Below are 12,583 nucleotides of genomic sequence, written 5' to 3'. Positions count from 1 at the left end.
GAGACGTCAATTAAATATGACGTGTGGCACAGCTGCATCAGCTGTGCGTTGCTTTTCGTCTACTCGATCTGCACTCTTAGTGGATTGGAAGATCCTGCATGATGGTGGAGGGAGAAGGATGTCCAGGGTCACCGGAGGAGGACGCAAGGAAGCATAAGCCTGCATAATGCAAAGAAGCCCATTAGTGTCTTTACCAGATTTTGTGCCAATCCATTTAGTTGACGTGGGGATTTTTCAAAGGGTAAGTGAAAACTTGCACTGGTGGTGTCAGACAAAAAAGTAATGAGATGAAAGAATTTATTCAGTGGGGACAATTTTTTATCCTGTGAAATTTAATGGCAACCCTCCTAGCAACTGATATGCGGCTAAAACCTGCACTTCCTAAATGAATATTACATTTTGGTAAAAACTAAAAAGTGGTTTTCCAGAGAGAAGCGACGGTGGCCCTGAAGTGCAAAACACAACGGCAAATAGGAAAACACAACGACTTTAACTTCTTACGGAAAGGGTCGGGCCTTATAGCCGGAAGCAGAGGACGGTCGCTGCTTTACATGAGGAATCAGGAACATGTATCACCACAATATGTCAGACATATCAAAGGAATTTGATTTGGCGGTTGGTGCATAACATCAGACAGTAAGACAATGGTCAACAAGACAGATATGACAACATAGTGCAAGAACAACATAGTGCAAGATGAATTTAAATTTAAAAAAACTTTTGTGTTGTGTTTGTGTGGCAGGAGGTCTTGGTCCTGATGGACACATTACATTACCTAGACATCGAGCCAGAAGCCAATAAAACACTGCTCCCCCAAAGTCAGGTAAGTCTTTGTCCACGGTCAAAACCACTAAAAAGCAAAAAGGAGCAAGCGTAGCATAGAAGTGCTAACAAAGGCTAATGCTGTGCTAACACAGGCCGCTAACGTTAGCTCCGTAGTTTTTACCTGAAACATATCAGAAATGTTTATCTCATTCCACCCTCTCTATCACTATTACGTAACGTCTACCAACACCAGCCTTAGATCTGTCTAAATCTACGCTGTGATTGGCCAGGTCGGGGTTTGGTCCAATTGTCCAGAGATTTCGTCCTGGAGTGATCCACCATCCGACAGATCAACTTTGCCGCCCATCACAGCGCTGCTGGCATGGACGACCATTTACCGTTTCTCTGTCTGAAGTGTCAGAACTCCAAGCTCCTCCTTGAACCTGGATCGTTCATCCAAACGTGACAGCAGAAAGTTGGCGAGGGAGATGCATGTATGCAGATGTGTGCAGACTCACTCGCCACCCTGCATGATGTCAAATCTTGGATTACATCCAGCGAAGGCTTGCATATAAAAGCAAGCACAACACGTGACAGGTGTAATCTACGCGAGCTGTCGAGCAACGCCCAACGGGTGGTTGGAACCAGCTAATTGCTACACCGGAACATCCTGCATCTTTTAAATTAGCGCTATCATAAATATAGATGTAAGGAGATAGGAAAGCAGCAGCATTTCATCAGAACAACGGGGAGGCTTGATGTTTCACAGAAGGAGAATGTTTCCCCATTTGCAGCGCGCTCTCCTTTGTGTTCATGAGATTCTACCATCTGCACTTGGAGTCCCCACGGCGATGGCGTTCAACGTTTTGGTGGATCATTTATCTCACCTCCAATTCAAACACTAATAAAAAAAACGGTAAAACCCTGCAAATGTCGTTTTTGGGGATTCAATGAAAAGTATGTGTGCCCCTAAAACAGCTGGAGCCCAAGAGTAAGCAAGCTCACTGCACTGATGTTGTAATTTACAACTGCGTACCTTTGCCTTTCTTTTTACCCTGCTAGAGACACGGGGCAAAGAGACACCAAGTAGCGCCGGTACACAGCCGCATGGATGCTGCAGACAGCATCAGCTTTGTCTTGAATATAGCGTGTTTTCTTATAGAAAACAGGAAAGAAATGGCTCTTCCAGAACCCCCCCGCGCCCCCCCACGTACTATCCCCAGGCCTCAAATCTCACGCAGCCACTAACCTTTGGAAGCAACCTTTGAATATAAACGCAGAATAATTGGGGGAAGTAACTCAAAAGAATGACGCCATCTGTCAAAGAGCGGAAGCGTAATCCCATACAAAGCCTCTGGCCTTCAGTTCACTCTCATCCCGGCTCCTCCACACGTGAGACGTCTTTGCATCGAGGCTCTTCCGAGAACGTTCATTACGCCGATTACGACTGAGGATGAGAACTGGTTCCATGTGACGGACTGAGCGCGGCCCTAACGCTGCAGTACGCAGAAAGAACCAGACTTCTTCCCGCCTCAGATCACAGCTCGGTGTTAATAACAGCATCTCCTCATCCCCAGCTTCTGGTTGGTCAGACAGATGCTTGAGGGAATACATTCTGCAGTTTAGCACATCTGGAGATGAGACGTGTTATGGATGACAGTTAAAAAGCACGTTATTTAGAAAATATAATGACTGAGGAAGATCCCCTTTGCTACATTAAAAGTGAGCTTGCACCCACACACACACACACACACACACACACACACACACACACGCATGCATGCACACATCAGTGTTTGGGGCAAGTGAGATGATTGTGAATAGAAAGCATGCTTTTGAGGTTTACAAATGTACTATTTTATTCCTTAATGTACTTTGAGTGTCATCTAGTTCTGTTATATGAGAAAGAAGGGCGAAATCTCCAACCCGGACTGATAAATAGATTGTTATACTTTGGGAGGAACTGTCCCTTTAAGGGTAGGAACAAAGGAAATGCACTTTATAAGTTTATTTTTCACAACTTGGTCCAATCTTTCTTTGTTTTGTTTTTGAACGTCTCCAGCATACACTGTAGACAGTATTTCAGTAAGAGAATATCGCTCTTAACTAAAAATGAGTTGCTTCACATTAACCAGTGGACTAATAATAATAATTTCTTTGCTGAGCGGAAGCCACTGATAGTGATCAATGCTCCACAGTGTAGCTATTTAATAAAAAAAAGTAAATTAATCAATTAATTGTGCAAAAGTACAATTTCCGTTTCTTGTTGTTTGCGGCAGTGCACTCACTCTATGCTCAATATTGTGTTCATTTTTTAACATTGTGATTTGTTTTTGTCATACGTAGAGCACCAAGGTGTACAAATACACATCTGAAACGTATCAGCATCATCGGTCATTGCGCAAAATAGAATAAAAGAACGAAATGGCAAAGTGAGTTTTACCAAAATGAAATACCAAACTGGCACATCTATGAACAAACGTGTGTCATCACACTGACTGTCAAACGGGGTAAACACAGCAACATATCTAAAAACTGCTGGTTTGCCTGCCAGCTAAAGACATTGAAAGATGAAGGCTCTGAATTCAGTAATCTGAGGAATGTTCAACGAGCACTGTTTTACTCCGTCTGGGGTTCAGTACACACATAATCCTGCTTTCTGTCATCTCCACTGGAGATTTAGCCTTGAATGCTGAAGTGGGGAAAGCCTTCTTTGGAACCACAAATGTTGCTTCTCCAAAACAAATCCTCCACAATTAAGATGCTATCTTAAAAAAAATATATATATATATATATATATAAAGTCAGGAGAAAGAATGAAAAGCCATCCTTTAAAACATTGAATAAAAACACAGGATTTGGTTGAAACGTGTTTGATGAAATGAAATCATTTCCTACAAACCACTGGACAGACAAACTGAGCACTGGGACAATGATCCTCTTCACTGAAACAAAACCACAGGAATCCAGGACAGCAATCTCACTGACTTCCACCCAGTCCAAGGATTTACAAATTACAAAAGAAATAGAGACTGAGAGAAGCAGCAACAAGTCCGCCAGGGGACCGCAACGTCCCGAGAGACTCTTCGAGGTGTCCACCGAGCACAGCAGGAGGTACAGCGTGTGCTGCAGGTAAGGCTTCATTGTTGTCTCACCATGCAGAGGCGTTGTGTCTGTCTGTCTTCAGGCAGCGCCTGGTCAGAGGGACACCGCGATCACCAGAAAAACACTACACATATGTACTTTTGTACATTTTATCAGAACAGGAAGCCAAAACGGAAAGGCTACCTAAATAAAGCAAATCTGCTCCTTTCTTCCAACTAGACTAAATCAAAAAGAGGAAACGACAAGTGTAACTTAAACATTCTTTATTGCCCAATGCTTCCGTTTCTTTATTTATCTTTTATCGCATTACACCGACTGTCTCAACTCATTCTCCCTTTTTCAACAAAGAAAGCAAAGACCAACAAATCGAATGAAACCGCCGACAGCTCGAGCGGCACCCCGGGGTGCCACGTCCAGCCATCGGTGCCGTAACGTACACAACCGACATCGGCATCCATCAAGTGGGTTCGCGTGCGTGGATAGCAGCGATCGTCCCCCACGCGTCACGTAACGGTCGCCGCTCCGCGTGCATGGATAACGGCTGCGGTTTGGGGGGGGTGACCGCAGCGAGTTGTGCGCGTCTAACGGGGACTGAAATCGGACCGCGCGCGGGATCCGACGCCGCCGTTGCTGCCGGTGTGGAGGAGGCTTTCAGCACCCCCGACCAAAGGGACAGCTCCCCCGCGGATCAGAGCACCCGTCCTCCCCACTCACCTCCGACCAGCGCGCACCACAGAGAGGTGTAGACAAGCACGACGAGCCCGGGGGGGCTGCATCCCGGACCCGGGCGCTCCGGTCGCCGCATCGTTGGGAGCGAGGAATCTGGTGAGGGGGCTGCAGCGGCCCGGTGCACTTCTCCGTCGCTCTGATGGTCTACATTTTTTTTTCTCCTTTCCAGTTTTTTTTTTTTTTTTCTTTGCCAACGACCAGCTGTTTGTGCATGACGTAATTCAGACGACGGCGGGATAGCTCCTCCCCTTTTGCTTTGATTTGACAACCTCAATATGTCGACTCATTTCATTGGACCTACGGCCCAACGGTGAAGAGAGGGGGAGGGAGGGGGAGGGAGGGGGCGGTGCAGGCGTACATTGCACCACAAGGCTCTTCACTTTCGGCGTCCGGTGCCGACACGCGCACACACACACGCACACGCACGCACACGCACACACGCACACACACCCACACGCACACGCACACACACACACACACACACACACACACACACACACACACGCGGCAGAGCTGGGGACCTCCGGAGGAAACTGCAGCCTACTCACGTGTGAGCGCGCGCGTGGGATTATAAAACATCTGACCTGACAGGACAAATATGTCTCATTTTGTCTCGTTGGGACTTGCCGCTTCTTCTGCATTGCAGTGAATGTCATTTGCACCAAACCGATGGCAGATTGATATCTATTAACGAGGTGAGATCATTCAGCTTTTTCTCTGGGTTTTAGATGACATTAGATATATAACATATACAACATGAAAAAAGTGTCTTATTAAGGATTTATTCTGTATTTTTCATTTACATATTGAGATTCAATGAAAAAAAGTTTGTAATTAGAAATGTAAATAAAAGCGAGGTTACCTTAATGAAATAGACAGATTATGTCATTGGCATAGTGCACTGAACTAAAAAAGGAGGGTATTACAATAATATTTCTGTTGTATGGATTTGTTCTCCTTCAAATATCCAATCCATACTTTTTATCATTATCGTCATCTTGTGGACTGAGAAATATTCATTTTCAAGCATCTCGCTCATCTTCAGCAGGTGATTACAGACTCATTGGGGACAAAAGAAGAAGTCACCATCAGGCAATGGTCCATTTCCCTCCAGGAGCCGGACATTAAGACCGACTCAAGCTCTCAGGCTTGATTATTTTTAGGCTGACTTCAACATGAGTCATAACTGTCCAAGCAGATCTGTCAAGAGAGTGGATGAGCTCCTGAATCAGGTTGGGTTTAATCTGTCAGACATCAATGAATCATTAAAACGAACGGTTTCATGCCACTGAATTGAGAACAAGGGCCTGATAGCTTAAGTGGGATGGATTTCACTTTGTGGCCATGAAGGGAAATCCAGCCCACTTCTCCCCCTCCTTTTTTTCTTTTGCTCACCTCAAAATAAGTCACCTCACAAAACACATGAGTTCACAGTGAAGGCAACTAAAGTGCCCAGAGTTATTGTAGTAATAACTCTGTCTGCTATGACCACGGACTCAACTTGATCTAATAAAAGTAAAACGGCCCCAGAGACACGTAACATGGGTTTGCTTCAATCTTTGACTGGAATATTTAGTTTACTTCCCATCGATGTACCGTTGTGTTCACAACAATAGCACTCCAACATCACTAACCAGACCAATCACTGCTTGTGCATATTCAAGTAGAGACGTATCACGAGAAACGGCGCTCATTGACGAGAAACGCAGATCAAGTAACCGTTAGCATAACTCAATTATATTGCAACCTTGTTAATAAAGTAATACTTTGAACCTGGTTGTTTATGTCGTTGCATTAGTGAAATTGGAGTCGGATCTCCTAAAAGCTGCAGTTTTCTTTTCCGAACTCATGAATTCTCCTAACCATCTTTCCTTGACTGCATGACCTTTTCCACAGAGGTCAAGGAATAGTGGATAGGAATAGACGTTAGGAGGTCCTTTTTTTGTTCAATTTGAAAGCAGCCGTGGATTTCAACCTGTGACGTTGTCATTCTGTGAAAAAAACACGTGTCATGCAGGTGGCTCTTCTCTGGGGATCAAAGCATCAAGTGGACATGCTGGTCGTAGTGCATTTCTCTCTGAAAATCTGAGCAAAATGGGTCTTTCCACACATTGTTCAGAAGAATAGAGTGCTTTGAAAAGTTGATTGGAGAGGGGAAGACATAAAGGGTAGATAATGATAAAAAAAAGATTTCAAATGCTTTAAAATGGCGACCAAAACCAGAAAGGCTTGGAAGAAAACTACCATTGGAAAAGATTGAATAGCCAAGATAATGCTCAGTCCAGCTCAAAGGTCTAAAGTCACCTGTGAGTTCTGTCTCAATCAGAAGACACTATGTGAAGCCAAGCTGTTGTCAAGAAGCTCTCGCCAAATCAAACCAAGAGAACATTTTGTGGAATGATGAAAGCAAGATTGGGGGGTCATTTGCCGCCCAAAAAGAACAAACTGTAAATGCCAGCCAGTGCACAGTGAAGCATCGTGGCCCCGGGGACGTCTCTCACACTATTGTGTCAGTTTATTATTTATCGCATTTCAGGGATCCTGGTTAAGGTTGAACACATCAAAATACACAAAGAGGTCATTGTAATAACGACCCCCTCCATTACAAGACTGTGGACTGTTATAACACACACACACACACACACACACAGATAGCAAACTGACTACAATATGAACCAAAGTCTCTGAGGAATATTGAAAGTATTAAGGCAGTTCTGATGGCAGAGGGGGGGGCAACCGTTAACTAGCAAGGTGCACCTAATAAAGTGGCCAGCGAGTGTATAATTTTGTATAAATGGTGGTGAAATTATAGGTTAGAATCACTTACCTCTGCTGTGTCTCCTTTTGGCCATAAAGAGTTCCTACGGAACTTGATCCCTATTTTATGTTTCTGGGAGATAAAAATGGTTGATTAGTAGAGGGAGTAAAGATAACTAAATTAGTAGTTTAAGATCTTTGAATTACCAGAGTCGTGGTCGTGCTCTGGCTGGCCTCAGCAGGACATCACCTTCACTTGTGACAAGTGCCACATGAGAGGTGGTAATTGTTGGTGAAATAAACACTCAAGTTCTGTATCAGTCATGCTACTGTAAGAGGAAATGCCAGTGAAATGTGTGTTTCCACAAGACAATGGGCCCGAACACACCAGTGAGCAAGCGCGCCTGGTTTCCAGGCCAGATTATGGTTACGGAGTGGGCGGCCAAACCCCCCGGGCTTTATCTGTGGGGGGCCGTTTGAGGCAAAGCAAAGAATGCAGAGGAAACGTGGAATATATATATATATATATATACACAATACTTGGCTTAAAAAAAAAAAAAAACAGGTGCCACAGGTTGGTGGACTCCATGCAGCACAACGGGAAGCAGTTCTCAGAAACAGGAGAATATTAGTTCTTTTGTTTCACATGGATTTCTCGGTTTGTACAGTACATGTTTGCGTGTGGACGCTGCTGAGTTTTGACATTCCATGTATTCCTTTTCTTACTAAACTTTCAGTGAAGTAATAACAAATGGACAAATGTTTCTTCGGGCCTTTGTTTTTAAAAAAAACTCTTATTTTGAACACATGCTCAACATTGTCAATTCAAACAAGCAAACAAACAAGTTTGGGGTCATGGAAAACATCACAGTTGGGCTTAAACAGGAGATCAGGCCCACTAGTCAAATCCTAAATGATTGACACACACGTACAGGGTCAGTTTCTTTTACTCACACAGCATGAGAACCCGTAATAGACGAGACTTCATCAGCTTTTCCTCACTTCCCTGAAAGCCCAACTTTTGCAGATGATGGCGCAACAGCATTTAGTGGGACGGGGAAACCAGCAGAGCAGTTCTGCCAGTGGTGGAAGACAAGAGTCATTTGGTTCTCGTCCTCAGGGCGCTCCACTCCGACAGAGCGGAAGGCCTCCAGGCAAGCTTTTATTTTTTTAAATCTACCCAGCTGGCTTTCCAAGAGGACGTTTTAAAAACAGTAAAATCCTTGCCGGCTTAAAGTCCTGTGAAGGAGTGAACGAAAAGACAAAAGGCATTTGTTGCCAAAGAGCGCTCAGATGGTCTATACAAATATGTGAGTGTACCAACTGTGTGCGGCATGTTGGGTTGAAGAGATAGATGGAGGGGGGTGGGCTGGAGGGGCTGGGGGGGCTGAGGGGGGAGAGTGTGCCCAGCTGGTAAAGTGAAGCACTCTTCCTCTGTGTCTCAGCTTCAGCACACTGCCTGCAGCATGCCATCTACACGGATACATCGGCACGCAACGCGATATTTGCACAATTAATAGATATGAAAGATGAACACAAGGCTCACAATGCTAAATAATCCCCCCCGAGTGACTCCAGGCTGCATAAGCATCATTTTATCAGCTCCTCGGTCAACACAAGTCTAAAAGGCATTCGGAGTGTGCTTCTACCGTAGTCAGATATTTACAGCTACAAAGCCGCCCCGATGCAGAATGATTTTCTTCAGATATTCTGTAATAGCAGCAGTTATTGTTCCACATAAAAAAGACTGCAACTCTTGACTGTATTATTTCTATATTTCATAATTTACAGGATGATACAAAACAAAACAAGAATAGACTGAGTGAGGGGGGGAAAGAGGGGATGCATTCACAATACGAACAGGAACAGTTAAAAAAGGCACAAGTTCTGAGTGGAGATATCCCACAAAGCACAGCGGATTGATCCCAGGCTGCGGGACCTTCTGCTCTTAACCTGGTGACACCTCACAGTCAAAACTACAAAAACAGACTAGTTGGGGCACAATGCACATCTGGAGTCCCCAGCTGTACGAGCTATGCCAGCATCACATCCTGAACACCCCAAAGCGCGTCTTCTTGGTCGGCGCGTTTAGCGCGGCGCTCAGGCTCAGTCCCAAAACCAGACGAGTGTCGGTGGGGTCGATGATGCCGTCGTCCCAGAGTCTGTAAAAATGTTTGTTTTTTTGAAAAAGGCGTCACATTATTAGACCACACCTGACGGTCTCTCATCAATCCCTTTAATACAGAAATATGGACGCTGGGCTCCTCTCTCAGCGACTCCCTCGCACATCTTCCACCTTTAATACATTTGTATTCAAAAGAAAACAACAAGAGAACCCAGACAAAGTAGCGGGTCAGTGTATTACATCTGAACTCGTACATCTGGTCTCGTATGTTCAGCATTTGGCCTCAATCTTGATTATTGTCTTCATAGTTTATGTAATTCATTCCTGTTCAAGTTTGTGCTTTCAATCTCAGTTGGGCACTTTCCTCTTCAAATGCAGACGTACAATTTAAAATATTTGATTGGTCTGCTGACGCGGCAACATGTCCACCACAGAAGCAGCCCATTGAAAAGTGAAGATGATGATGATCATTAGCAGAAGGTCCAACAGGGAAGGAACGTCATGAACAAAAGCTCACCTGGCGCTGGAGAAGTACGGACTGCCTTCCTCTTCAAAGCGCTCCACTATTGGCTTCTTCATGGCAGCCTCCTGCTCTGCTGTGAACTGAATAACATTGTATAAGCAAACCATTTAAAGTGCAATCATCAAAGTGTTGATTTGTTGTACAATCACGCAAAAGGAATTTTTAAAAATATATATTGTAATATTTGAAGCCGATTGACAGGTTGCTGCCACTAGCAGTTATATACAGCGTTGCTACGTCACTGCAGACTGGACCTCTGCCCCTGGTGCGCTCCCTGCTGCAAGGGGACGGGGAGACAGGGTAACAAGAGCGGGGGAACATATTTGAAATTGATAAAAAAAAAAAAAATAATAATAAATTTGTGATTGTTTCCTGTACGAAAACATCCACTATTGAAGCGCCGGACGCGAGGAGACACCCTGAGGACATTAATGGGCTCTTAATACACCCGTTAAAAGCACCGGACACAATTAAATCACGCCCATTTGACGACTGCACTCTTTAGGGCAATTCATCAGCGTGACACTTGACACGGACATCATTTCATCCTTGAAGAAGTGCCCAACGTCTTGAACCATTACTCAAAGGAAAGGCTCTCCATAATGTTGGGCTTTTTGGCAGCAGCTCCACAAAAAGCCAATTTGAGGCTGCAGAATGATGAATGGGAGGAGTTACCTCCTTCCCCTCTCGTGCTCTCTGATCCTTGGTGATGGTCGCCAGGACGGTGGCCGCCTGCTCGCCGCCCATCACGGAGATTCGGGAATTGGGCCACATGTACAGGAAGCGGGGGCTGTGAGAAGAAGACATGAGTCGTCATTTTGCCCATCACCCGCGCAGCCACAACCACCACCTGCAATAATGAAGATTTAATACGCCAGTAATAATCTGGTGACAACTACGCCGGAACGTGATTGATGAGGGCGCCGGGCCAGAGAAGCACCACTTCACAGGAATACTAAATCTCCCCCCCAAAAGGTGAACACCAGCATAAATGTTTCCAATGGCTCTTAAATTTGTTAGAGAATTCTCACCACTGGAGTTGTTTTTTTGTATTTGAATGGATGCAAAACTGAAAGAGTTGGCAAAACGAGAGAGTGAGACCAAGATTCAATCAGACAAGAACTCATTTCACGACGCAAGTGTGTGTACAACGCAGACACACACAAACTGTGGGGAGGGAACTCCTGCAGACGGGAGGAAAGTATGACGCCTTTTGAGCACCCAGAACCACTCACATAATGAAAGGTGTCCGATTGTTCCCACAGAAGCAATACGGGACAAACATAAATACAAAATAAGGAGGAGTGGTTCATTTGGTGGGAGCCGGGACACTTGAATCCCAATGATCGAATTATTATATAAACTACAAAGATTCCAAAAATGAAATACAAACTGTATCGTTCACAGAAATGTAAAACACAAGGCCATCTGATGCATATTATTCAGACAAAGTTTTTCACATTTATGCAAGACTTTAACTTTGGACCCATTTCTAAAATAACTCTGAGCACCACAGTGACTCCTACCCCGCCCCTCTCCCCTCCTCCCCCCGCTCGGCTGAAGCGTTTCTGGCTTTAGCCCCCCCTCCTGAAGTTGTAAACCGAGGGGAAGCCCTGTATTCCATTAACTTGGTCACACCTGTAGGCTCTGCCACACATGCCGTAGTTCCCGGCGCCGTAGGAGCCACCGATGATGACGGTGATCTTGGGAACATTGGCACAGGCGACCGCGGTCACCATCTTTGCTCCGTCCTTGGCTATTCCGCCCGCCTCGTACTCTCGACCCACCATGAAGCCTGAGATGAAGATGCAGGAGATGAAAAACGAGGTGAGTCGAGGCGCGTTAAAGATGAAGGATCCGTGAGGAACGTGCATCTTTCAGGATGTTAAAAGTACTTCAATCATAATGAACACACCGTGCAATGGGAGGGACACAGGCAGTAAAATGGCCACAATCCCCACGGCCTCAGAGTTCCCACTGACCTGTTATGTTTTGGAGGAAAATGAGTGGAATGTTTCGCTGGCAGCACAATTCGATGAAGTGCGTCCCCTGAAAGAGGATTTCACATTCAGTGAGTCTAGTTTATTCCCTCCACAATAGAAACACTTCCCAAAAGGGCACAGGAAAAAACGACAAGACATGTACGATCCACAGCCGATGACCATGTGACCAGGACTACGGACTATCCTGTCTGGATCACGTCTGGACACACGGAGCGTGTGTCTCGTGAGCAGCATTGCATGCTTTGTAGGGCTGGATTACTCAGGTGCTCTTCGTGTCTGACAGTTACCTCACTGGCTTTTCCTACAAAGGGCGAACAGAAGCTGCTCATTGGAACTCGTCCCGCGGCGATAAAACGATCAGATCACGGCCGACAACACAAACCGTCCCTCGTTTACTCTCCTGCACAAACAACTTTTTGTTCTGTTGTTTGCAGCTCAACGGCTAGAATAACTGAAGCCTCAGAATCAGGAATCAGCGCCGGGTGAAAATGTACCTCGAGACGCGGGCGCCGTATTGATTTGTGTCCTGCACCACATCTGTGTCCCTCCCATTGGTCGGCCGACACACTGATGAGA

General features: G+C 45.3%; 2 protein-coding genes across 2 annotated transcripts in view; both read right to left on the bottom strand.

The window, feature by feature from the left end:
• The window catches only part of tmem8b (transmembrane protein 8B), a 34,275-nt gene extending 29,482 nt beyond the window's left edge, over nt 1–4,793 (bottom strand). The window contains exon 1 of the mRNA XM_040195361.2: nt 4,585–4,793. Within this exon, the coding sequence (XP_040051295.1) occupies nt 4,585–4,675 (91 nt within the window). The 5' untranslated portion in view covers nt 4,676–4,793. The remainder of the gene's footprint in view (nt 1–4,584) is intronic.
• A 4,319-nt stretch (nt 4,794–9,112) lies between these two features.
• mccc2 (methylcrotonyl-CoA carboxylase subunit 2) overlaps nt 9,113–12,583 on the bottom strand; it is an 11,448-nt gene continuing 7,977 nt past the window's right edge. The window contains exons 13-17 of the mRNA XM_040195363.2: nt 11,987–12,053; nt 11,643–11,799; nt 10,680–10,794; nt 9,999–10,084; nt 9,113–9,518 (exon numbers count right to left, since the gene is read on the bottom strand). Coding sequence (XP_040051297.2) covers nt 9,401–9,518; nt 9,999–10,084; nt 10,680–10,794; nt 11,643–11,799; nt 11,987–12,053 — 543 coding nt within the window. The 3' untranslated portion in view covers nt 9,113–9,400. The remainder of the gene's footprint in view (nt 9,519–9,998; nt 10,085–10,679; nt 10,795–11,642; nt 11,800–11,986; nt 12,054–12,583) is intronic.

Source organism: Gasterosteus aculeatus, chromosome 13 (assembly GCF_964276395.1).
Source record: "Gasterosteus aculeatus chromosome 13, fGasAcu3.hap1.1, whole genome shotgun sequence".
NCBI classification, from domain to species: Eukaryota; Metazoa; Chordata; class Actinopteri; order Perciformes; family Gasterosteidae; genus Gasterosteus; species Gasterosteus aculeatus.
Note: the sequence above shows the minus strand (reverse complement) of the source record. Positions and strands in the feature narration are given on the sequence as shown.